Raw genomic sequence first — 26094 nt, forward strand, 5'->3', positions numbered from 1 at the left:
CTACATTGCTAGGCAATAGAGTGCCTGTCTTACATAATTCCTTTCAAGCCCAATACTTTGCACTGATAGGACATTTTTAGAATTGCTAGCGAAATGCCTGAAACAAGGTCAGATAGATAAAGTGTCTAAGACTGTTCATCAAATAATTTGTTAGAGATAATAAGGTTATGTATCTAAATCCTCTAGGGATCCTTCAGAAACATCTTTACATTCATCTGTGGCAATTGTACACAATACCCACCCCCATTTGCTCAAATGGATATATTTTTGAAACAAGAAACTTAACTATCCAATTGTATGATGTCATCTAGGAACTTCATAGTCTATGGCTTCTGCTTTTTTTGTTGTTTGTTTTGGTCATTAATTTATAATCTTTCCAATCTTTTTCTTTTTTTTTTCCTTTGACCTATCAAAGGCCTTAGCTAGACTTTCCTGTGCATTTAAAACAGAAAACCAAACCCGCCAGGTGGTATGTGACCTTGGAAACCCAATGAAGGCTGGAACTCAAGTAAGATGATTTAGCTAAATGGATTTTATTTTCCTTTAAAGAAAATAGCAAAATTTTCTATGGGTTTGTTCATAGTAAATTTTTAATAAATATTTCAGAATAATATCTTTAAATTGGTTTTGATTTAGAATGTAATGATTAGCAGAGTTTTGTCGGGTTTTGAGTAAGATAATAAAATAATGGATTGTGCTGCTACACTGTAGTCAGTAAACCGTGTTTACAGTGCCTTCAGTTTGCTAAATGGATGAGAACATGGGTTAATAACTAAGGACTCAAATTGTAACTCTGGTATTTTAACCTAACGGATCTTTAATTTTTTTTTTTTTTTTAATGTTTATTTATTTTTGAGACAATGCGAGAGACAGAGTGCAAGCAACGGAGGGGCAGACAGAGGGAGACACAAAATCTGAAGCAGGCTCCAGGCTCTGAGCTGTCAGCCCAGAGCCCGATGCGGGGCTCAAACTCATGAACTGTCAGATCATGACTTGAGCTGAAGTCGGATGCTTAACCGACTGAGCCACTCAGGCGCCCCCATAACCTAATGAATCTTTAGACCTACTCTGACAAATACTAAGACTGTCATTATTACGTGAGATAGAATTATCTCATGAATTTGGAAGCCTATATCTTTGAACTGAATAGAATCAAAGAGGCCCTTAGTGTTGGATCAGGCTCCCCTTGAAGTGGTAGAGAAGGGAGCCCAGGAGCTTGAAAAGACGTGCTCAATGGGTCGCTTCCCAAATGCTCTAAAAAGTAAACAAAAATGTGTCTTGTAGAATTCTTAGTATCAAAGGAAAATGGGAATGTATTTCATGTTACTTTTTCAATAGGATTTACTTTAATAGCACGAAGACTTTGGTAATTTGAGATCTCTGATAATATGGGGCTACATATTCCACATTTATCCTTAAACAACATCTAACAGGAGAGATGTTGTTTAAGGGTACAGACGTGCAGCTAGTGGTAAATAAGTCTTAGAGATCTAATGCACAGCATAGCGAATATAAACAATATTGTATAAACAATGCTGGGTGGCTCAGTCAGTTAAGTGTCCAACTTTGGCTCAGGTCTTGATCTTGCAGGTTCATGAGTTCGAGCCCCGCATGGGGCTCTCTGCTGTCAGTGCAGAGCTTGCTTCCAGTCCTCTGTCTCCCTCTCTCTGTCCCTCCCCAACTCGTGCACTCACTCTCTTTCTCAAAAATAAATAAACATTAAAAAAAAAAAAACCAAAAAGCCCAATATTGTATTATAATCATCAACCTTGCTAAGAGACTAGATCCTTATAACCATAAAATAGGAATGGGAATTATGGGACACGGAGAGATGCTAACTATAGCTACAGTGGCAATCATATTACAGTTTATAAATGTATCAAGTCAACATGTTGTACACCTTACATTTACACAATGTTATATGTCAAATATATTTCAATAAAAGTTCCACATTTCTTTAAGAATATTTAACATTAAAAGTCATTATTATTTCTAAATATATGGTCTCTTAGGGAAGACGCCTTGAACAAAGTACACTGAGTTGCATTTTTCCACATGTATATAATGATGTTTTAACAAGTGAAATGCTTTTTATTTTTCTTTGCTTATTTTTCTATGTTTATTTCTGTGCTTTCTGTGTTTATTTTCTATGTTCTCACGCTCTCTGGCCTTCTCACTCACAGCTCATCCAGTGTGGATACGTTCAGGTTATTTCAGGTGGCCAGCGTCAGGCTTTGTAAAGTGAAAGGCAGCTTGATGGAAGTCCCCAGTCTTGTTTTTATGTATGATAAATGATTCCCTAAGAAGTCTGCTTTCTCTTACCTTATTAGCTCCGTTGTTTTCTTTAAGGTAACAGCTTCCCCCCTGCGAAACTTAGGATAATGGTTGCAATGGAGTTGTGAGAGAGGTGGGGAAATTCTGGGTCCGGCCCTGCCCCTCATGCCTTTGGTGGCCAGGTTTTCTTGCTCTTTAAAACCCATTCACTTCTAGGGGCGCCTGGGTGGCGCAGTCGGTTAAGCGTCCGACTTCAGCCAGGTCACGATCTCGCGGTCCGTGAGTTCGAGCCCCGCGTCGGGCTCTGGGCTGATGGCTCGGAGCCTGGAGCCTGTTTCCGATTCTGTGTCTCCCTCTCACTCTGCCCCTCCCCCGTTCATGCTCTGTCTCTCTCTGTCCCAAAAATAAGTAAACGTTGGAAAAAAAAATAAAATAAAATAAAACCCATTCACTTCTTGCTTCCTGATCCATTACAAGTTCAGTTGCTAACTTCCTGTCACCAAATCAGTGTATTTTCATTGAATCAACAGATATTTACTTTGGCATTTTTATGAAGTTAATATCAGGTATTATGAGGAGATAGAATTATGTTAATAATTGTTTAATAGGCTCCTTTGTGGATTGGCCCATGTATATGAAATAAAAGATTTAATAGAAGATCAGATTTAATTGTCTTTGTTAGAGTACTTTCAGTTTTATTATAAGCTCAGAAAAACCGTATTTTAGAAAAACTCGTTGATTTGGACGTTGGAATTTAAATTTCACTGATGAGACATTGTTTTGATTAACATTACTATCCCTTCCTCCCCCTCCAGCTCCTAGCTGGTCTTCGTTTCAATGTACACCAGCAATCAGAGATGGATACTTCTGTGAAATTTGATTTACAAATCCAAAGGTATGAAAACAACTTGTTTTCAGTTCATATTAACTATTGAGGAAATATTCTTTGTCATAAATATATTATGTAAGATATTCTAAATGTTATGGAATAAAACTGGCTAAAATTCCAGTACTTGACTATACCATTTTTTAAATAAATATTCCTATAACAAGAATAATTTTGTTAGTTTTGAGCTTGTGAAACAAAAGTAAAAGAAGTAAAATTTGATCATCTTTTTGGAATTAAATGCTAATGAAAATTATTTTTGTACGTTTTTTTCTTTCTTTTAATTTGTTCATTTTTAGTTTCACTGCATTTGCCCCTGTACGTCTTAGATAAAAATTATGCTCAGTTCAGGCCTAAATATATCTATATTTTTTTCTTTTTCAGCTCCAATCTCTTTGACAAAGTAAGCCCAGTTGTATCTTACAAGGTTGACCTCGCTGTCTTAGCTGCTGTTGAGATAAGAGGGTCAGTATGATTACCAAGTTGAGTGTCACATTCTTATGAGATTTAAACTGCCTTAAATTTCTTTTTATGTTTATTTATTTTTTGAGAGAGAAAGAGAGAGACAGAGCACAGCCGGGGAGGGGCAGAGAGAGTGAGAGACACAGAATCTGAAGAAGGCTCCCGGTTCTGAGCTCTCAGCACAGAGCCCTATGCGGAGCTCAAACCCCCGAACTGTGGGATCATGACCTGAGCTGAAGTCAGACACTTAAGCGACTTAGCCACCCAGGTGCCCCTAAACTGCTTTAAAATGCAGTTACTTTTAAAAAGCAACTAGTAGGCCCAGTAACTTCTTTTGGGGAGTAGCACTCATATTTCATGATACTTTTACTAGAGCTGGAGCTTCTGTAGAAAGAAGGACCTAGCTGTATTATTCCAAAGCTCCAAATATTTACTTGGTAACCCTCTGGAAATAAATCAGACATGGCAACAGCAGGCACAAAATAAGTGTATTGAACTTTCATGCAGATTGACTTATCAATACACCTGTTACAATTAGATTCAATACAGAGAAGTTTATGTGTAGGTGGATGTGCGTGTTCACATACATATAGCTTTTTCTTCCTTTTATTTTATTTATTTATTTTTTATTTTTTTTTTCAACGTTTTTTATTTATTTTTGGGACAGAGAGAGACAGAGCATGAACGGGGGAGGGACAGAGAGAGAGGGAGACACAGAATCGGAAACAGGCTCCAGGCTCCGAGCCATCAGCCCAGAGCCTGACGCGGGGCTCGAACTCACGGACCGCGAGATCGTGACGCTTAACCGACTGCGCCACCCAGGCGCCCCATCCTTTTAAATATATATATTTTGTTAATTCTGATTTTATTCATGTGGATACAGGGTACTTTTGAAAATGAACTGACCATATCATTTTGGTATTCATGGTAGGTTTTCTTTGGTCATTGTTTAGAGTTTCAAGTCCCGATCATATCTTTCTTCCAATTCCAAACTGGGAGCATAAGGAGAACCCGGAGACTGAAGAAGATGTTGGGCCAGTTGTTCAGCACATCTATGAGGTTTGCGGTTGTTGACTTTAACTGATACCTGGTGGAGAGCCTTTAAAGAGAAGAACAGATAGGCTACTTGTTAAAACAAAACAAAACAAAACAAGTTTGTTTAGTGTTTATGTAAACTCTGCATAGTTTAAGGATGTACCAGAGATTTATTTGAATTTTTTCCCTATTCAGAAGTTCCTCTTTTTAAGACAAGTAGCTTCAAGTGGTTAAAGAATGCACTTCATACAAATTGTTGTCCAAAACCAATTAGTTCTACTTGAATAACAGCCGTTAGGTCATTGCTGAGTATTTGCATATGGATGGTTTGCAGCTCTACCTAAAAATTGAAAGTGCCTGTAGCAGATCATCAAGATTTTCTATGCCATCTTTCATCAAAAACTTTTCCATACGTTCCTCTTTTGTTTATATTTTCATTCTGACACATACTGCACTACACTAGAGATAAATGTTGAGTTTGATTTCCTTTGCCTCGTAATGATCATGTTGTAACGTCAGAATAACTGGAAACTCTGCCGTTATTCAAATCCTATCACTAATGATTCCTAAGGTTGATGTAGGAGGGGGATTATGGAATTGATTTTTGCTCAAAGTATTTACATTTTCTTTTCCCCATTAGCTGAGAAACAATGGTCCAAGTTCATTCAGCAAGGCAATGCTAAATCTTCAGTGGCCTTACAAATATAACAATAACACTCTGTTATACATCCTTCAATATGATATTGATGGACCTATGAACTGTACTTCAGATATGGAGATCAACCCTTTGAGAATTAAGGTAATGTGCTTAATAGCAACTCTTTATTATGATGATATTTAAAGCTTTCCTTTCTAAATCTGTGAAAGAAATGCATGAAATAAAACAACCATTTTAATACACACACCTACTCTACAGAAATAATTTACTTCATAACCAGTATACTAAGGATTAAATTGTTTATTTGTATAATGAGAAAGGATTGATTCATTCCTCTGTGAAGTCCTAATGAGTCATCTATTTATGTAGTGACCTAATTTGACTGTGGTTCCATTGCACTGTGGTTTTATCCACATACAATATTGTGTCAGGGGTGTTTTGTTGTTGAAATTTTTGTCTTTGGAGAAAGATCTAACATTTTACTTAACGTGGCTCTTTTCTTAACTAGAAAACAGAACAAAAAAATATATACTCATGATTGACACTTATCACAGATATGTACCGTGACATTTCAGGCTGTTTCCATGTGTCTTATCAGTTTCCCCTCTAGCTGTGCAAGGGAGAAAATCACTGCTCGGTGGAGATAACGTTTTTCCACATATTAGGGAATCTCTGATTTTTATTCTTTGTGCTTACTTTCCACCATATATTAAGTGGTGAATTTGTCATGCCACATTTTCAGTCATCATGTTTTAATCACATGTAGCAGTTTATGCCAAAATGTCAGTGCAGAATGTTTTCCAATATTATGTACCACCAGTTTCTCTGTAACCCTAGATCTCAAGTTCACAAACTGAAAAGAATGACACAATTGCTGGGCAAGGTGACCGGAACCATCTCATCACTAAGCGGGATCTCACCCTCAGTGAAGGAGATGTTCACACTTTGGTAAGCGCCATTTCAACAACAAGCACTTTAAACATTTAAAAATATGTGATTATAGAACTGATGCCAAAGAACATTTCAAAAATAACAACAGCTGTGCTTGGAAGAACTACATATATTTTTATACTATTCACTCCTCTTACTTTCCATGTTCCTATTCAAATTAACACCAGAGTTTCTTCAAATGATCTATCTTTATAAATTGCTAATAAAAATATTTCATGTTCCAGCTTATTTTTCTGGCTTACTCCTTTAACTGACCTCCTTCTTGACCTCATCCTGATCTCGGAGGCTTTCATGCAATATTGGAAGAAGAACCCAGGAGACATCAACAAAAATATATTACAAGAATAATTAGCGCTATGATTAACTTTTGTTGAGTCAGCCAGTGTAATGACTATAAGGTTATAAAGGCTAATCATTTAAATTTTTGAAGTTTAACAGATCTTCAAACCATCCACTAGCAGAGAACCTGGTATAGTGTTTATGTTCATTTAGCGAACACCAGTTACTTTTACATCAGCAAATTCCATAGTTCTTCTTAGTTCTCATTCGCCTCAACTGTTCAGTGGCTTTTGGCATAATTTATCACTTCCTCCTTTGTGAAACACTCCTCATTCTCTTCTAGGACTCTACTCTCTTACTACTTCACTTACATCAACTGGCTACTTCCTAATCTCTGTTTCCAGACCTTTACGTCTGTAGAGTATTCCAGGGCTCACACCTCAAATTTCTTGCCTGCTCTGCATGTATTCATTGATTAGATCTGTGCTGTCTAATATTGTAGACATCAGCCACATTTTACTCTACTTTGGGAAGTAGAGATATGTCCATTACTGCTCATTTCTATCATTGTAGGAAGTTCGAATCAGATAGTACTATACGAGAGATGTTATTCACTCTCGTGGCTATAAATACTATCTCTGGATGACTTTGATTTACATTTCGAAGCTGATCCTATGCATTGAACTCCAAGCTCCATTATCCAACTGCCTACTGGAATTTCTCTTAAATATTTAGTAAGAATCTTAAACTTAATTCTAAGAATGTTTTCCCAACTCTACTCTTTCTACAGTGTTCCACATTTTAGTAAATATCAACTCCCTTCTTTGTCCCAAACCTGGACACCTTGACTCCTCTTTTTCTCTCAAACTTCACATCCTGGGTATCAGCAAATTCTTTCAGTATCTATTTTCAAAAGACGTATCAACTCCCTTCTTTGTCCCAAACCTGGACACCTTGACTCCTCTTTTTCTCTCAAACCTCACATCCTGGGTATCGGCAAATTCTTTCAATATCTATTTTCAAAAGACCCTGAATTTGGTCCCTTCTCAGCAACTTTACCTCTGCCACAGCCTCACCCAGGCCACCTTTGTGTCTCACGTGGACTGTTGCCAAACCTCTAGCTGGACTCCATATTTCTGCCTTTTCCACCACTACAGTTAGCCACACAGGAGCCATAGTGATCCTTTTAAATGGAGATCAGGTCATGTTACTCCAGTGCCTTCCCAGCTAAGTCAGAGAGGAAGCCTGAGCATGCAAAGCCGTTAGGCCCAACAAAATGTAGGCCCTTCTACCTTGCTATTTGTATTTCCTCTCCTTATTCTCTACCTCCTGTTTTTGCTACCTTGCTTTTCATTGAATAGACATCCCCAAGTATGTTTCTACATCCAAGCTTTGAAAATTGTTCTCCCATCTTCCTGGAATGCTCCTTGTCCAGATTTCCCTGTGGCTTATTTACCCATCTTCTTCTATGTCTTTAAATGTCAGATTATGACAGGACTTCCCTGACCAACCCATGTGAAATAGAAATTACTTTTAACCCCCACCCTACTTTTGATCCTGTGTGCTCTATCCTCCTACAGAATGACATTAAAAAACTTTATGATAAAACTTCCATAAAAGTCACCATTTTAACCATTTTAAAGTATGCAACAGAGTGATTTTTGGTATACTCACAACATTGTGCAACCACCACCATTATCTAATTCCAGAACATTTTCATCACTTTCAGAAAGAAATACTGTACCCATTATACAGTCACTACGTATTCTTCCCTGCTATCAATCTCTGGAAACCACTAATCTGCTTTCTGTGTCTAAAGATTTGTCTGTTCTGGACAGTCATAAAATATGTGGCCTTGGTGTCTGGCTTCTTTGACTCAGCATAATGTTTTTAAGGTTCGCCATGGTACAGCATGCAGTAATACTTCAGTCATTTTTTATGCCTGAATAATACTCCGTTCTATGGGTATATGGCATTTTGTTTGTTTCCTCATTAGTTGATGAACATTTAGATTATTTCTACCTTTTGTTTATTTTGAATAGTGCCATTGTGCACATTCTTGTACACATTTTTGTGTGAACATATATTTTTAGTTCTCGTGGGAGTAAATCTAGAGATGCCATTACTGGGTCATATGGGGACTCTGTTTAACTTTTCAGAAACTACCAAACTTTTCCAAAGTGGTTGTGCCATTTTACATTCCCAACCAGCAACATATGAATTTTTCAACTTCTCCATGTTTGCCATCACTTACTATTGCCTTAATTTTTTTTTTTTTTTTAATTTATGGTCATCCTTGTCAATGTGAAGTGGTATCTCATCGTGGTTTTATTTGTACTTCCCAATAATCACTAATGATGTCAGGCATCTTTTCTGTTGTATATCTTCTTTCAAGAGATGTCTATTCAAATCCTTTGCCCATTTTTAAATTGGGTTGTTTGCCTTTGTTGTTAGGTCATGAAGAGTTCATTATACATTCAGGATACTTCCCTTTTCAGAGCTGTTATTGCACATATTTTCCCGTTCTGTTAGTTGTCTTTTCACTTTCTTTTTTTTTTTTTTTTTAATTTTTTTTTTCAACGTTTATTTATTTTTGGGACAGAGAGAGACAGAGCATGAACGGGGGAGGGGCAGAGAGAGAGGGAGACACAGAATCGGAAACAGGCTCCAGGCTCTGAGCCATCAGCCCAGAGCCCGACGCGGGGCTCGAACTCGCGGACCGCGAGATCGTGACCTGGCTGAAGTCGGACGCTTAACCGACTGCGCCACCCAGGCGCCCCTTCACTTTCTTGATAGTATCCCTGTGATGTGAAAGTATTCAAATTTGAAGAAGGTCAGATTTGTCAAGTCTTTCTTCTTTTATTACCTGTGCTTTTGCTGTCACAGTCAAGAAACCATTGCCAAACCTGACATCCTGAAAATTTACACCTAAGTTTTTTGGTTTTCTAAATTTTATACTCTTGACTCTTAATATTGGTCTGTATACATATTATTATGCCGGTACCAAATTGTTTATTATAGCTCTTCAGTAAGTTTTGAAATTGGAAAGTGTGAGCCCTCCAACATTTTCTTCTTTTTCAAGATTGTTTTAGCTATGTAGGGTCCTCTATAATTCCATATAAATTTTAAGATCAGTTTGATCATTTCTACAGAAAAGGTAGTTGGAATTCTGATAGCAATTTTATTGGATCTGTATCAATATAGGAGTATTGCCATGTTAATAATATTAAGTCTCCAGTTCTTGGACATGAGATATCTTTCCATTTAGTTAAGTGTTTAATTTCTTTCAAAAATACTTTGTACTTGTAAGTGTTTAAGTGTTGCACTTTCCTGGTTAAATTACTTTTGTGTATTTTATTCTTTTGGGGTGGTCTTTTGAATAAAATTGTTTTCTTCATTTCATTTTAAGATTTTTCATTACCGTTATATAGAAATGCAACTTAATTGTTTGTCAATCTTGTATTCTGTTCTTTTTCTGTAACTTGTTTATTAGCTATAATCGTTTTATTGTCAATTCTTTAGTGTTTTCTGTATACAAGATCCTGTCATCTTGAAAAAAGAGAGGTTTACTTCTTTTTTTCCAATTTGGATGCCTTTTACTTGATTGTTTTCTTGCTTAATTATACTGGCTAGAACCTTCTGAACAACTTTCATAAAAGTGTCAATGAGTGGGCATTGTTGTCTTATTTGTCACCTTCAGGGGAAAGCATTTGTTCTTTCCCCATTAAGTGTGATGTGAGTTACAGGCTTTTCACGGATGCCCTTCCTCAGGTCAAAGAAGCTATTCCTTGTCATAGACTGCAAGTTCACTTGCTGGGTAGCGTTGTGACTATGAGTGTGACATGTCTAATGCAATTTGACCAGCACATGGAAGGTGGTGAATATTTGCTATCTTTGACTGCCTGCCTTCAAGTTACTGATAAAAACACTGAATGTAGCAGAAACGTGGAAGAGCTGCTCAAGATTCATTCCGTTTCTTTTTCTTTTCTACAGGTGTATTGTTAATCTGATTTTCATGTCTTACTAAAATGATCATGCTCTGGGTTTACCTAAAGGATGTTGAATACTAGCCATAAAAAATATATATTTTAATACTGTAGGTCTTATCCTTTTATACCACATCGCATTAAAACCAACCCCTGTATTTGTTTGTTTGTTTGTGTTTGTTTGTTTATTATTTATTTTTGAGAAGGAGAGAGAGAGCGAGAAGGAGCAGGGGAGGAACAGACAGAGAGGGAGAGGGAGAATCCCAAGCAGGCTCCATGCTGTCAGCGCAGAAACCGATGCAGGGCTCAGACTCACAAACCATGAGATCATGACCTGAGCTGAAATCAAGAGTTGGTCGCTTAACTGACTAAGCCACCCAGGCATCCCGTAAACCAACCCCTTTTGGCAAAAGCATTCATAGACTCCACTATTAGCCTATGCATTTTAAACATTTTTCTTATAATGCAAAAGAATCTGGATCGTCTCTTTGGCTTTCACATAAAACAACTAAAATGTCCAATTTTCATATGCTGAAGAAATGATAGACAATTTTTTTATAAGTAAAGAATTTGTTTTGGCAGGGCTGTGGAATTGCTGAGTGCTTGAAGATTGTCTGCCAGGTTGGACGACTAGACAGAGGAAAGAGTGCAATCCTGTATGTAAAGTCCCTGCTGTGGACTGAGACCTTTATGAATGTAAGTGGACAGATGCAGCATTCAGCCAGCTTATCCATTTTCTCAAAGACATGAAAAAGGCCTCCCGTCTAGGAAATCATTTCATTGTTATTTCCATACAGAAAGAAAACCAGAATCATTCATACTCTCTGAAGTCATCTGCTTCTTTTAATGTCATTGAGTTTCCTTATAAGAACCTTCCAATTGAGGATATCTTCAACTCCACATTAGTAAGTCATCGATTTGGGGAAATGCAATAAGTGCACCCAGTCCAATGCCATAGATATTTTTTATTTTATTTTAAATATTGGCACCTTCACTGTTTTGGTGACTTAAAAGTTGGTTGATAGGTCTATAACCTAGTTAAATATTATTTTACTCCCTCACCCCAGAATATTAAAGGTCGACCTTTTACTTTAGCATCTTGTCCTGTGTAAGAGATTCTTAGCTTATACAAATCTCATGGGTGGAAATTTGGGGAATTTTTCCCCACAAAGTTAGAAAGTCGGAAATTAACTATAATAGGTGAAGGCTAAAGATTATAAAGATCTCTAAGGATTAAAAATGGGACTAATATATCAAAGATGGATTTAACTATTTAAAAATCACTTTATCACTTCTGAAGTTCACCTGTTGTTGGGAATTTTATGTGTGTATGTGCATGCTATTGATACCAAATGTGTAATCAATCACAAATTATCATATACAACAAAAGAAAATAATGTGAGTATCATTAAAACAAAATGTAGCAGGCATTTAGACATTTGTTGAATGATTCGGTGAATTATTTTTAAAACTCAAAACCTTTTTGCCCCCACCAGGTTACCACTAACGTCACGTGGGGCATTCAGCCCGCACCCATGCCCGTGCCTGTGTGGGTGATCATTTTAGCAGTGTTAGCAGGATTGCTGTTGCTGGCTGTTTTGGTGTTTGTAATGTACAGGGTAAGTAATGGACTTAGGAAGAGCAGGAGCGGGGAGAAGCAGAAGAAAAGGGCAAGGGAGAAGGGAAAGAAGGAAGAATAGAGAAGGAACTTTAATGATACATAAGGAGCACCGCATATCTTTTTTTTTCAATATATGAAATTTATTGTCAAATTTGTTTCCATACAACACCCAGTGCTCATCCCAAAAGATGCCCTCCTCAATACCCATCCCCCACCCTCCCCTCCCTCCCACCCCCCATCAACCCTCAGTTTGTTCTCAGTTTTTAAGAGTCTCTTATGCTTTGGCTCTCTCCCACTCTAACCTCTTTTTTTTTTTTTTTCCCTTCCCCTCCCCCATGGGTTTCTGTTAAGTTTCTCAGGATCCGCATAAGAGTGAAAACATGGTATCTGTCTTTCTCTGTATGGCTTATTTCACGTAGCATCACACTCTCCAGTTCCATCCACGTTGCTACAAAGGGCCATATTTCATTCTTTCTCATTGCCATGTAGTACTCCATTGTGTATATAAACCACAATTTCTTTATCCATTCATCAGTTGATGGATATTTAGGCTCTTTCCATAATTTGGCTATTGTTGAGAGGAGCACCGCATATCTTAAGGAAGTTGTACGACGTGCCATTTAAGTTTTCTTGGTGATAATATAGTCACTCAGAATACTTGTAATATTCTTCACTGATGTGGCAGTAATGTTAGTTTTTCCTCAACTGACAGATGGGCTTTTTTAAACGTGTCCGGCCACCTCAGGAAGAGCAAGAAAGGGAACAGCTTCAACCTCATGAAAATGGTGAAGGAAACTCAGAAACTTAACAGTGATTTTTAAGTTATGCTACATCCTGACCCATGAGAATTACCACCTTCATCATAGGTTTCAGTTTCCTTCACAAGGAATAAAATTCCAAGACTGTACTGCTGATGGTGCCTGTTGGTATTAACCACAAAACAAGAGCAATATTTGTCAACCTTTTTCTAATAATTAAGTTCAGACATACATTTAATGCACATCCACTGACTTGTGTTTTTTAGGTATTTAAATAATAAAATTTCAAGTGATAGTTCTTCTTCTGTGTACATAAGACAGGTAGTGCCTGAGTTACCACTTTATACAAAATAGTACCTCCTACAATTACTGTTTCTGATTTTGTATGTTGGGTTTTGTTTGTTGTTGTTTTTGTTGTTTCAAAGCAATCCATATTTGGACCTTCGGATCCACATCTTTTGTGCAGGAACTTAATGTTAATATACATTACACTACAGTTGAGTTTTTAAGCTTCTAACTTTATAACTGCATGAACTTGGATTTTAAAATATTAAATCTACATGATAAACTTTAATAAAAAAAAAAAGCAGATCCATCAAAATTCTTTCCTGGAATAGCAAAAGTATAGTATTTTAATATGACAGTTGGGTAGATGCTATTACATTTTTATTTTTGTTTTATTCCACAGTCCATTTCAGTACATTTGAATTTGTTGAAGTTTAGGTTCTATTTCAGATCCTTTAAGCCAATCTATACTAAAAAGTTTATAATCAAAAATGCCTCTTTTGTGTAATAGTTTAATTGTCCCTGATCTAATGATGCTTAAAGCCATATGCAGTTGGGAATCCTTTCCAAAGTACATGTGTTCCAATGTATATGCCTGGATATTTACAATGCAACAACAAAAGAAAGCATTTAAATTATAAGATTCTGTTTGTAGTTCTCTGGTAGAGTTACTTATTAATGGTACGCTTTTAGAGCAAGAATTTTTAGTTGGGATTAATTTATTTTCTTCCTGTATATGTATTTTTCCTTATATTTCCCAAACTGTTGCTAAGAATAGGTTGAGATTAATGAGGGATTTTTACAGTTTGCAGGAACCTGCATCTAAACTCCCAACCCCGTGAGAAATGCTTGGAGTTGAAATTCTTAAAGTAGTTTACTAGTTCGCTTTTAGCAACAGCATGATTCTACTCCTGTGGATACTACCTTATGTAAGCAAGGTATCACGGGTAAAAGCAGTCTCCGCTATCGAAATGACTTCTAAAAGTTACTTTTATAAGCAATTCAAGTTATTGGGAGCCTTTTAAAACTTTTGTAGTTTTATTAACATAAATTACTTTTCTAGGAATTTTTATATAAAAGCTGCACAGGTGGCATGTTATAGTTTTATATGCCTCTAGGGTGATGATTTCTTCTAGAGGAATATGTGATTTATTCACAGTTCCTCAAGGTCTGGGAATGACTCTTAATTTTACCTATTTTGTGCAATTACATCATGTTGTGCTTTAGAAATTGTGAGTTTAATAAGTTTTTAACTGCTGTCTTCATTAGGCAATAATAAATATTTCCCTTAAATAATTGAATATTTTTCTATGCTTTAAATATAATTGAGGTTTACTTTGCCCTATCTTGTGTTCAATTCCCTACACAAGTGGCTAAGCCAGAATATATTCATAAAACAGAGGTACGTGAGTTATATATGTTAGAACATGACAAGACCCTGTATTTAGCTTTAATGAATTTCAAAATTAATAGGTTTTGTAGTATAGATTTCATTAGTAGCTTAAAAGGTCATAGTCATATTCAGTAAGTATTTTTATTGCCAGTAAGTCTAAAGTTTTTTAAGAAAAAAAATATTTTTATCCTAGGGTCTGCCACCAGTCACTAAGTTGGTCTGTGACAACTTTCACTTTACCTGTTTTCCCACCTTATAATAGTCATCCCTGAAAGTATATGTTGGATAGAAATTCACTCTTAAAAAAAAAAATGTTACTGTTTACTTTTGCACATTCTGTTCCTTTTATGGCCTCTTTCTCAAGGTATAATCTTGTATGGGAGCTTGAAGGATGTTGTTGGAAGTATGATGTTTTAAATTCCCTTTATGAATTGTAGTTTTAAGCAATAGTATTTTAAAAAATGAAAATGTATATCTTTACAAACATGGTAGAAGTATAATTGGGAAGCTTACTCTTCGAGGAAAATGTTTGGGAAAATGTTGGGATTCTTTTTACCCTAAAGCAGCATGTGAATGTATTTGGTTAAAGTGTCAAACAATAGTTCTATGAAAGCCGTTTTAATTTGCAAACATTTTAAATACTGCTATGTTTGTGATTTCCATCTTGAGTGTAAATTTTTTATAATCTGATCAGTTTTTAAAAACATGAGTGAGGTAGAGGATATTTAAAGCATTTCATATTGGTGAGAAATATTGATACTGTTGTTGATTTCTTATTTAGGCATTTATTTTAGAACTGATACTTTGAGAAACATTTGCGTGGGGGACATTCTTTCCTTTTTTCTTTTCCCCTTTCCTTTTTTCCCCTTTCCCTTTCTCTTGTGCTGAATTATTATGGTAATAATTCTGATACATTTCTTAATAATTCTGAAGTGTAAAACAATTAAAACATTAGTGCCACAATTTTACCTGTGTTATGAAACTACTACTTCATAGTAAATTCTCATCAATACTTCATATAAAGAGAAAATTAAAGTGTTAGGAAAAGAGACTATACTTAGTATAATGGCTTCCTTAAGAGGACTGTGGACGATTTTTGATGGTTAATGATGACCCTAAGAGAGATGTAAGTGGCAAAAGTACAGTATGTAATTCCTCAGCTGCTTTTTATAAAGCAAACGATCTGTAAGTTGATAGAGATTTCTGTGTTGCAGAGTGTGACACCAAGCTTGGAAAAGAATAAGTCATTCTTGGAATACATGTGTAGGACCATTGCCGATCTTAATGCCACTTTGTAAGTGCTCTTAGGTAGTGTGTATATGGGGTAGTTTGGTAAATTAAAAAATGCAAAATTCAGAAATTGAATAAAGGATCAAAAATGGCCAATGAAATAACGCTCTGGTTTTTGGAGAGTATCCCTTTTAACTTGTTGGTAGGCTAGGTTGAACAGCGAACCTATGGACATGTAGCATGCGTATATGCGTATATTTCATTGTAATTTCTGATAGATAATGAACTTCTTGGGAGAGGTACCAAGTCCTGGATTTTTGAATTATTGATCTCAAGTGCAATATAACAATGTAACCAAACCTAGATAATTTCAGAGTCATTGTTAATTTAGTAAACCTAATCTAAATAGAGACTCAGTAATTTTTTGATTAGTAGGAAGGAGTGATTCTGCTATGGATATACAAATGAAGTTATTTACCCCTAAAAGGTACATTCTACATTTTATTTCAAGCTGGGCATGAGCTATTCCCTACTGGTTTTGAAATTCTTTGAAATATCTCAAAGTAACTTGGAAGCTATGTATATCAAATTAACTTGCTATCTAATAACATAGAATGTAATTTTCTTTGTTAAGCTTCTCTTATGATCACCCACATTGGGTGAGACATAAAATGAGCGTCTTCTAAAATTTGTCATTTGCTGACTTGATTTGAGTTAGTGAAAACTGGTACAGTGTTCTGCTTAGTTTCCAATGTGTAACTTGTGTCTGTTCAATAAACTTGAGCATATGGTGCCACTTTTGTGTATGGACTTTATATTTTCCTTCTGTGATGTTTTGTTTTTTAATCACATAAGCCAGTAATAATGCACTAAAAAGATGACGTCAAAGAGGTACATCTCTAAAAGTCTGAATTCTATAAGAGTGCTATTTATTTGAAGAAAAGTAACACAGAAGAGCAAAAGGAACTGAATGTTAAAAGACACCTATTACAGATCACAGAATCATAGACATTGAACATTTAAAATGGGTTTCAAATTCCAATAATGGCAGGGTGGCTTTTATCAGATAACAATGGTAAACGATGAACAAAGGAAAAAGGAAAAAAAAAACTTTTTGAAAACACTGAAGTTACCAAATGCTGGCAGAAAGTGAAGGGGATTTGACTCTTAAAGTGGGGAACCACCTTTTTCCTGGAAGTTACTTTCTGTTGTGTGGGTAGAATGCAAGCAGAAAAGGGCCCTCTCATTTCCTGCAATTATGGTATTGCCATCATGGCTAAAAGGTGCAGGGGGAAATCCAGGAAAAGAAGGAGCCATGCTTCAAATCCTTTTCCGACCCTGACTCTGACCCTCCTCTAGTGAAACTCCAAGGAGCCCAAAAGGAAACAGCAAACAAAAGGTTGAAAGAGCTGCACAGTTATTTTAGCTCTGTCTGCTGTAGGAGAAACAAGATTGGAGTTCATGTCTTACCCAGTGACAGGAGCTTTGAAACACCCATTCTTTCCATTGAAAACTCCTATGCCTTAGGAATAAATACTACATCCCAAGATTGATTAATTGGCCCTAGGAGGAAGAGCAAAGCCAATGGCCGACCCTAACAAAGCATAAAAATCAAGCTTCCACAAATTTGAGGTGACTCACTTGTGAGTTATTTGCTCATTTAGGCAGTTTCTTTGAGAGGAAGATAACCTATAAAGACTGCCATGTCTTATCTGCAATGTCACATGTGTGTGTAAATGAGAAGAAAGGAAAATGTACCCATGGTTTGAAGGAAAAAAAAATGGGTCGGTAGAAAGAGACCCACAAACAGTTTAGCAGACATGACTAAATAACTATAAAAAATATGTTAAAGACTCTAGAAAAACGTAAAAGTTTATGGGCATTTCAAAATAGATTTGGAAATTAAGAGATTCAAGTGGAAATCTTAGGACTAAAAAATGCAATATCTGAAATCAGAATTTCAGGGGGATTTTTTAATCGGGGATTAAAAGTGGACAAAAGAGAAGAAAGACTCCTTGAATTTGGAGATGAATAGAATTCATCTAAACTGAAGCACTGCAGGTGGACAGTGGGTGGGAGGAGGGATTACAAAATAAATAGCCTTCCTGACCCGTGAGTCAATCTAGGCATAAAAGAAAAGGAGTCAGGAGAGCAAATGGGGTAGACTAACTTGAAACCAAAAAGTTGCCAAATTTGATGAAATGTAGCAACCTACAGTCTGGAAGCTCAATGAACCCCAAACAGTACAATCACAAAAAAACACTATGTGCATCATGGTCAAACAGCTAAAAATCACAAGTTGGAGTGGGTTTACATCACCCTTTCGTACTGTTAACGATGCCCAGAGTTGATTTCATGTCCAAATTTTTACTGGCAGGATTGGGGCTACAGTTAATATATTCAGACTCCTAGTTCCCTATGCTTTCTGCTGTGCCACAATGCCTAGATACTAGTCACCATTTATAAACAGATTTGTTACTATCTAGTGAATAGGCTGAGATGCCTGCATGCTAGTTGGTGCAACACCAATACTTTTCCAAGTAATATTTTTATTCACTTTCTCAACTGTTCTGAATTGCCTAGAGAGTTATATGGTTAGATTTCCTTTTGCACCCTGCTTCACTTCCCTTATCAGCCCTATTTCCTGAAAAGTAACAAACATATATTGGTGTTGTTTTAATAAAAGGAGCATTTAGATTTTGGAATTGAGCTTTACTCAGTGATTTACCTTCATGTTACTAAAAAAACAAAACAAAACAACAAAACCCTAATTTCTTTCAAAGTTCTTCTGTTCCAGTTCTCAGAAATTAGGGTATCAAAATGGGATCTTTAGGGATTACTTTTTAGCCAATTTTGTAGTTAGAATATTAATTAGTTACTACAAAGTTATTCATAAAAAGTACTAAATGCTGTATGTAATTATTAGTACTTAATTTGGAGAATTATGGTCTCCACCTGGGTAATAGAAATTATTCTTGATCTTGTGTAGGATACGTGTTAAATTTCCCATGAGAGATAAAAAGTTGATGGTTTATAAATTTTCTCATCTTTGAACAGTGCAGTTAAAGTTGTTTTTGAGATTAAAAGTGACACAAACACCTTCAAAATTCAGAGATATTATCACCTAATTAGAAGACAAGTAAATGAGTTTGAACTTCTCAGTGTACTTTAGTGAGGGAACGAAAGGGAAGAGTTTATTAAAGAATATGCAAATTTCCTACTTTGTAGTAATACCAATTTTGGCTTTGACTTTTTGATTTTGACTTTACCCCTGAACCAAAGCCAAGCATTTCACCACCAAGTGGTGTTAAATTACTAGCAAAAAATGAACCTCTTTTCTCAATCATCTCACAGGTACTCAGTGACTCCTAGTAACAGACATGACATAGCAGTAACTAATTTCACCTTACTCCCATTGGACAGTCCTAGTCTCTCGAGAGAACCGTAAAGCAGCTGCATGCAGTATAGCAGTGGTTCAATAACAGACCTGTGAATCTGGTTTGCACACCATGGGAGAGATGGTCTCTTCTTCTCACCTCTAATTTTCCAAATCTAGTTCTTCACCCTACCCACTCCGTATCCTCTCATAGGTCTATGCAATCTTGGTCATTGGATGAGCATCAATCCTTTATCATGCCCTAGACAATAAATTAGCTTTAAATTACTGTGAAGCCCTTCCGCCATGAAGGGTAATATATCCACAGCATCCAGGGATTAGGCCACGGACATCTTTTGTGGGTGGTGGGGAGGAGTGCTGCATTACGTCTACAACAGTCCACCTCTGGCCCTCAAAGATTTACTTCAGTCTCACATGCAAAATACATTAAACCCATCTCAAAGTCACCCAAAGCCAAATTGGCACAGCAGCAACTCAAAGTCCCCAATCCCTCCTTAATCTCATTAGCCTGAATGTCCGGAATCTTGTCATCTAAATCATCTAAATTAGGTATGAATGAGGCTTGAGTTATGGTCCATCCTGGGATACAATTTCTCCCATGTGTGGGCCTGTGAAACTAAGGAAATAAAGTTATCTGTTCCCAACATATCATGGTGGAACAAGCATCTAACAGAGATATTTTGGTTCAAAAAAGAAAAAAAGTAGAAGGAAAAACAAGAAGTCACTGGTCCCAAGCAACTTAAAAATCCAGCTGGGAAACTCCATTTGGTTTCAAAGTCTGTGAATAATTCTCTGTGACTCATGGCCCCAACACCCTGAGTGGTCCTTACCGTCCCCTGCCCCACCCTCCAACCACCACCATGAAATGTAGCACATATTTGCAGCTGAGTACTGTATTGTTATCAGCCTATTTCTGCTGGGAACACTTTGTGGGCCCCATATGTTTTTTCACTCTGTACTTCAGCCCATTTAGACAAATCTGGCAGTGCTTCTGCTGATGTAAAATTTTCAAGAACCTTGTGGATCTCCTGTGTACATCAGGAAGACTCACTCCATCATACCAGATGCTACTCTACATATCTTCGCTGAATGATCCTATCTCTATTTTTGCCTACTTTTGAGATGTTTGAGGGGATCAATGAGTCACATGCTTAATCTCTTCAAAGAAAACTTTCTGAGATACTAGCAGAAGTTTGCACAATCTCTTTGTTCTCCTTACTGCAAACTCTTTTGACGGTGAATCTCTTAATTTTTGCATCTTTTGCAATCTAGATATGTTGACAATTTTCCAAACCATAAAGTCCTAGTTTCCTGGGTTCTCTTTTTAAAAAATGTATACCTATTTAATGGAATTTATATAATTAAGGTCAAGGTTGGAGCGCTTTCACATAGATGGCCGGTAATGCTCTTCAACAGGTTTGCCCCTAAAACAATGCAAGCTTTTGAAAATCTGGACCCGGTCTTTTAACAAACTCCATGTCTTAAGACTTTGGTCTATATTTATCTGGCTCCATCACTTCCTACCACACATTGGGCCATCCCAGCTAGAATGGCTAATGAATTCTCTTCTACCTAGCCACCAGACTTGGGAAGACTTTGTTGGGTGGAGAGGGTTACCTGAAATGCCATAGATGAAATTGCCCACTCTTTGACCTACAGCAGGTAATCTACATATTCTGACTATAATCTCAGTGACTTACATGCCTGTTACCTAAGAAGACCTCTAAAACTGGGATTTAATAACTGTTTGAATCATATGATCTGCTTTGGTTAATAATCCCAAACTGTCCTTATCTCCAGGAGTGTGGATAGACCTACCTGAGTAAATGATTTTTGTTCAAAGAAATACAAATGTTAACCTTGTTCAGCCCTCTTCAACAGTTGGTCCCTTGGTTTTAAAACTCAAATGAAATGGTTCACCGTCAAATGAAGACAGCAGTATTGCAGGAATATTCATAATGTAAGGAAATAGTCGATTACTAAATCTTACAAATCATATTTCCAAAAGTAAAAGTTCTTGCAATAATTTGTTTAAAAGGGATTCTGTCTTTTTTAACTAAAAATTTTTTAAAGTTTATTTATTTATTTTGAGAGAGAGAGAGAGATCACATGCATAAGTGAGCAAGAGAGGAGCAGAGAGAGAAACAGAGAGAATCTCAAGCAGGCTCCGTGCTGTTAGCATAGAGCCAGATGTAGGTCTCAAACTCATGAACCGTGAGATCATGACCTGAGCTGAAACCAAGAGTCGGACACTTAACTGACTGAGCCACCCAGGTACCCAAGGATTCTTTCTGAATCAAAGAATTGATCCCATTTATAATTGCACCCAAAACCATAAGATACCTAGGAATAAACCTAACCAAAGAAGTAAAAGATCTGTACTCTGAAAATGGTAGAACACTTATGAAGGAGATTGAAGATGACACAAAGAAAAGGAAAGACATTCTATGCTCATGGATTGGAAGAACAAATATTGTTAAAATGTCTATACCACCCAAAGCAACCTACACATTTAATGCAATCCCTATCAAAATATCACCAGCATTCTTCACAGAGCTAGGACAAACAATTCTAAAATTTGTATGGAACCAGAAAAGACCCTGAATAGCCAAAGCAATCTTGAAAAAGAACAGCAAACCTGTAGTCATCCGGACTTCAAACTATTTTAAAAGTCTATAGTCATTGAGACAGTTTGGTACTGACACAAAAACTGTCACATAGAATAATGGAACAGAATGGAAAACCCAGAAATGAATCCACATCTACAACTAATCTTTGACAAAGCAGGAAAGAATATCCAATGGAAAAAAGTCTCTTCAATAAATGGTGTTGGGAAAACTGGATGGCAACATGCAGAGAAATGAAACTGAACCACTTTTTTACAACATACACAAAAATAAACTTAAAATGGAGGAATGACTGAAATGTGAGACAGGAAACCATCAAAATTCTTAGAGGAGAACACAGAAACAACTTATTCGACCTTGGCTGTAGCAACTTCTTACTAGACACGTCTAGTAAACACAAGCAAACATGAACTATTGGGACTTCATCAAAATAAAAAGCTTCTGCACAGCAAAGGAAACAATCAACAAAACTAAAAAAACACCTTAGGGAACAGGAGAAGATATTTGTAAATGACATATCAGATAAGGGGTTAGTATCCAGAATTTATAAAGAACTTCTCAAACTCAACACCAAAAAAATAATCCAGTTAAGAAGAAATGGACAGAAGACATAAACAGACATTTCTCCAAAGAAAACATACAAAAGGCCAACAGACATATGAAAAAATGCTCAACTTCACTCAATATCAGGGAAATACAAATCAAAACCACAATGAGATACCATTTCACACCCAACAGAATGACTAAAATTAACAACTCAGGAAATAACAGATGTTGGTGAGGATGAGAAGGAAGGGGAACACTCGTAACAATGTTGATAGAAATGCAAACTGGTACAGCCACTCTGGAAAAACAATATGGAGGTTCCTCAGAAAGTTGAAACTAGAACTACCCTATGATCCAGCAATTGTACTAGTAGGCATTTATCTAAAGGATACAAAAATACTGATTTGAAGGGGCATATACACCCTAACATATATAGCCACACTATTAACAACAACAGCCAAATTATGGAAAGAGCCCAAATGTTCATCGACTGATGAATGGATAAAGAAGTGATTATATATATATATATATATATATATATATATATATAACTCAGCCATCAAAACAATGGAATCTTGCCTTTTACAGTGATGTGGATGGAACTAGAGTGCATTATGCTAAATGAAATAAGTCAGAGAAAGACAAATACCATATGATTTCACTCCTATGTGGAATTTAAGAAACACAAGAGATGAACATAGGGGAAGGGAAGGAAAATTAAAATAAGATAAAAACAGAGAGGAAGGCAAGCCATGAGAGACTCATAACTACAGAGAACAAACTGAGGGTTGGCTGGAGAGGAGGTGGATGGGGGGATGGGCTAAAATGGGTGATGGGCATTAAGAAGGGCACTTGTTGGGATGAGCACTGGGTGTTATATATAAGTGATGAATCACTAAATTCTGCTCCTGAAACCAGTACTACACTATATGTTGACTAACTTGAATTTAAATAAAATCTTGGAAGAAAAAAAAATAAGCAAAATATTCTGTCTTCTCCCTCACATAGTTCATTCTGGCTATTCCTTTGTCTTGGCTGTGTCATGGGGAGGGGGGTCTCTGAAGACACTATGTACAGAGGTTGCCAGTGACAGTTCATTAGTGCATCATACAGCTCCTTCCTCTGCTCCATGAACTCCTTGTTGGCCTTAGTCACATCCAGCTATGGCGAGGGATCATTCAGTGCACTATCTCCAACTTCTTCATAGGTCTGTGTGGTGCTCTGGGTGTAGCCATATTGGGAGTAACTATAGCTGTTGTTGCCTGTGTTCTCTGGTCATAGCTCCACTAGGCATGGTAATTCTGGTACTGCTAGTAACACTGGCTGTAGCTATGAAGACACATCTGATTATATTCTTCTGGCTTCATATGGCTCACTTTAGCCATTGCCATGCTCAAAAGCACTGGTTTAGACCCCAGTCTCACTGCTTCCTGGCATTCTATCAGGGTTTGCTTCTGTTCCTGTTCATCTGTGAATTCCATAAAACCAAAACCCTTAGTCACACCTGCCTGCCTGGTCCAAAACCACCTTGCCTCCTCAACAGGAGGGGCAGATTTTGACAGTCAACCATATACATACAACTTGCCAAAATCAACATCTGGAGTCAGCCCTCCGCCCTCAAAAAAGGGAGTACTCAGGGCTATTATCTGGTTATTTCCCATAAGTGGCATAGTTTAGTTTAAAACGTTTTCCAAGTGTGGCTCCTGGAGAAGTATCCCATTAAGTTTATGCAAACCCTTCTTAGCTGTGGCCAAATCTGTGCTTTCTACAGAGAAGTAGCCAGCTGGGATACCAGTGAGGGCCATCTACTTTGTTCTTATTTTTCAAGATTGTTTTGGCTATATGCGGTCCCATGCAATTTCATATGAATTTTAGAATTAGTGTGTCAATTTCTACAAAGAAGTCATCTGTGCTGACACTTCAGAGCCTAGAGCCTGCTTCAGATTCTGTGTCTCCCTCTCTGCCCTTCTCTCTCTCTCTCTCAAAAATAAATAAACATTCAAAAATACATATTTTTAATTATGGTGTAATTAACATTTAACATTATATTAGTTTCAGGTGTAAAATATAATGATTGGATATTTGTATATATTGCAAAATGATCATCACGCTAAGTCTAGTTAACTTCTGTCACCATACACAGTTACTATATATATATATGTATATATATGTAATTTACATAAATATTATATATTTTACTTACATAAATATATATATTTTACTTACATAATATATATATTTTAAGGACTTTTAAGGTCTCTTCAGCAACTTTTAATTATACAATACAGCATTTCATATTGGTTACCATGCTGCACATTGTATCTTATTTATTTTATAACTGGAGGTTTATAACTTTTGACACCCTTTGCCTACTTCTCCCACCCTTCACTCCCTGCCTCTGGCAAACCACCGATCCATTCTCTGTATCTGAGCTTGGTTTGTTGTTATTGTTGTTGTTTAATTTCACATATAAACGAGATCATAGGTATTTTTTTTCCTCTGTGTGACTTATTTCATTTAGCATAATGCCCTCAATTCCATCCATGTTGTCACTAATGGCAAGATTTCATTCTTTTTTGCGGCTAAATAATATTCCAGTGTGTGTGTGTGTGTGTGTGTCTGTGTGTCTGTGTGTCTGTGTAACACATTTTCTTTGTCCATTCATCCACTGAAGGACACTTATGTTGTTTTTATATCTTAGCTATTTAAAAAATCGCTTCAAAGAACATGGGAGTACAGATATCTTTTTAAATTAGTTTATTCATTTTCTTTGGATAAATATCCAGAAGAAGAATTGTTAAATTGTATGGAATTTATATTTTTTATTATTTGAAGAACCTGCATACTGTTTTCCTTGCTGAGAGTTACATTCCCACCACAGGACTCAAGGGTTCCCTTTTCTCCACATCTTCATCGACATTTGTTATTTCTTGTTTTTGGATTCTGGTCATTGTAACAGGTGTGAGTGAGATGGTATCTCATTGTGGTTTTGATATGCATTTCCCTGATGATGAGTGATGTTGAGCATCTTTTCATGTGTCTGTTGACCATTGGCATGTCTTCTTTGGAAAAATGTCTATTTCAGGTCCTCTGCCCAATTTTTAAAAAAAGTTTATTTAAAAAATAAGCTTAGTTGGGGCGCCTGGGTGGCGCAGTCGGTTAAGCGTCCGACTTCAGCCAGGTCACGATCTCGCGGTCCGTGAGTTCGAGCCCCGCGTCAGGCTCTGGGCTGATGGCTCAGAGCCTGGAGCCTGTTTCCGATTCTGTGTCTCCCTCTCTCTCTGCCCCTCCCCCGTTCATGCTCTGTCTCTCTCTGTCCCAAAAATAAATAAACGTTGAAAAAAAAAATTTTAAAAAATAAGCTTAGCTATTTAGAGAGAGAGAAAGGGAGCATGAACAGAGAGGGGCAGAGAGAGAGAGAGGGGCAGAGAGAGAGGGGGAGAGAGAATCCCAAATAGGTTCCATGCTCTCAGCACGGAGCTGGACTTGGGGCTCAGTCTCATGAACTATGAGGTCATGACCTTAGTCAAAACCAAAAGTCGAATGGTTAACTGACTGAACCAATCAGATGCCCACAAAAGTCCTTTGCCCAGTTTTTAATCGGATTGCCCAGTTGTGTGAGTCCTTTATATATTTTGGATATTAACCTCTTGTCAGATATATTATTTACAAATATTTTCTCCCATTCCATGGATTGCCTTTTCAT

At 36.8% G+C, this 26094-nt stretch overlaps 1 protein-coding gene and 1 pseudogene across 1 annotated transcript in view; one reads left to right on the forward strand and one right to left on the reverse strand.

Moving 5' to 3' along the window:
• ITGAV (integrin subunit alpha V) overlaps window positions 1-16614 on the forward strand; it is a 93464-nt gene extending 76850 nt beyond the window's left edge. The window contains exons 21-30 of the mRNA XM_030325262.1: window positions 416-508; window positions 3090-3169; window positions 3545-3625; window positions 4576-4681; window positions 5298-5456; window positions 6153-6263; window positions 11114-11227; window positions 11329-11436; window positions 12028-12150; window positions 12865-16614. Coding sequence (XP_030181122.1) covers window positions 416-508; window positions 3090-3169; window positions 3545-3625; window positions 4576-4681; window positions 5298-5456; window positions 6153-6263; window positions 11114-11227; window positions 11329-11436; window positions 12028-12150; window positions 12865-12960 — 1071 coding nt within the window. The 3' untranslated portion in view covers window positions 12961-16614. The remainder of the gene's footprint in view (window positions 1-415; window positions 509-3089; window positions 3170-3544; window positions 3626-4575; window positions 4682-5297; window positions 5457-6152; window positions 6264-11113; window positions 11228-11328; window positions 11437-12027; window positions 12151-12864) is intronic.
• Window positions 16615-19606: 2992 nt separating this feature from the next.
• LOC115519886 lies at window positions 19607-24193 on the reverse strand (annotated as a pseudogene).
• Between the last annotated feature and the right edge of the window lie 1901 nt (window positions 24194-26094).

Source organism: Lynx canadensis, chromosome C1 (genome assembly GCF_007474595.2).
Source record: "Lynx canadensis isolate LIC74 chromosome C1, mLynCan4.pri.v2, whole genome shotgun sequence".
Taxonomy (NCBI): Eukaryota; Metazoa; Chordata; class Mammalia; order Carnivora; family Felidae; genus Lynx; species Lynx canadensis.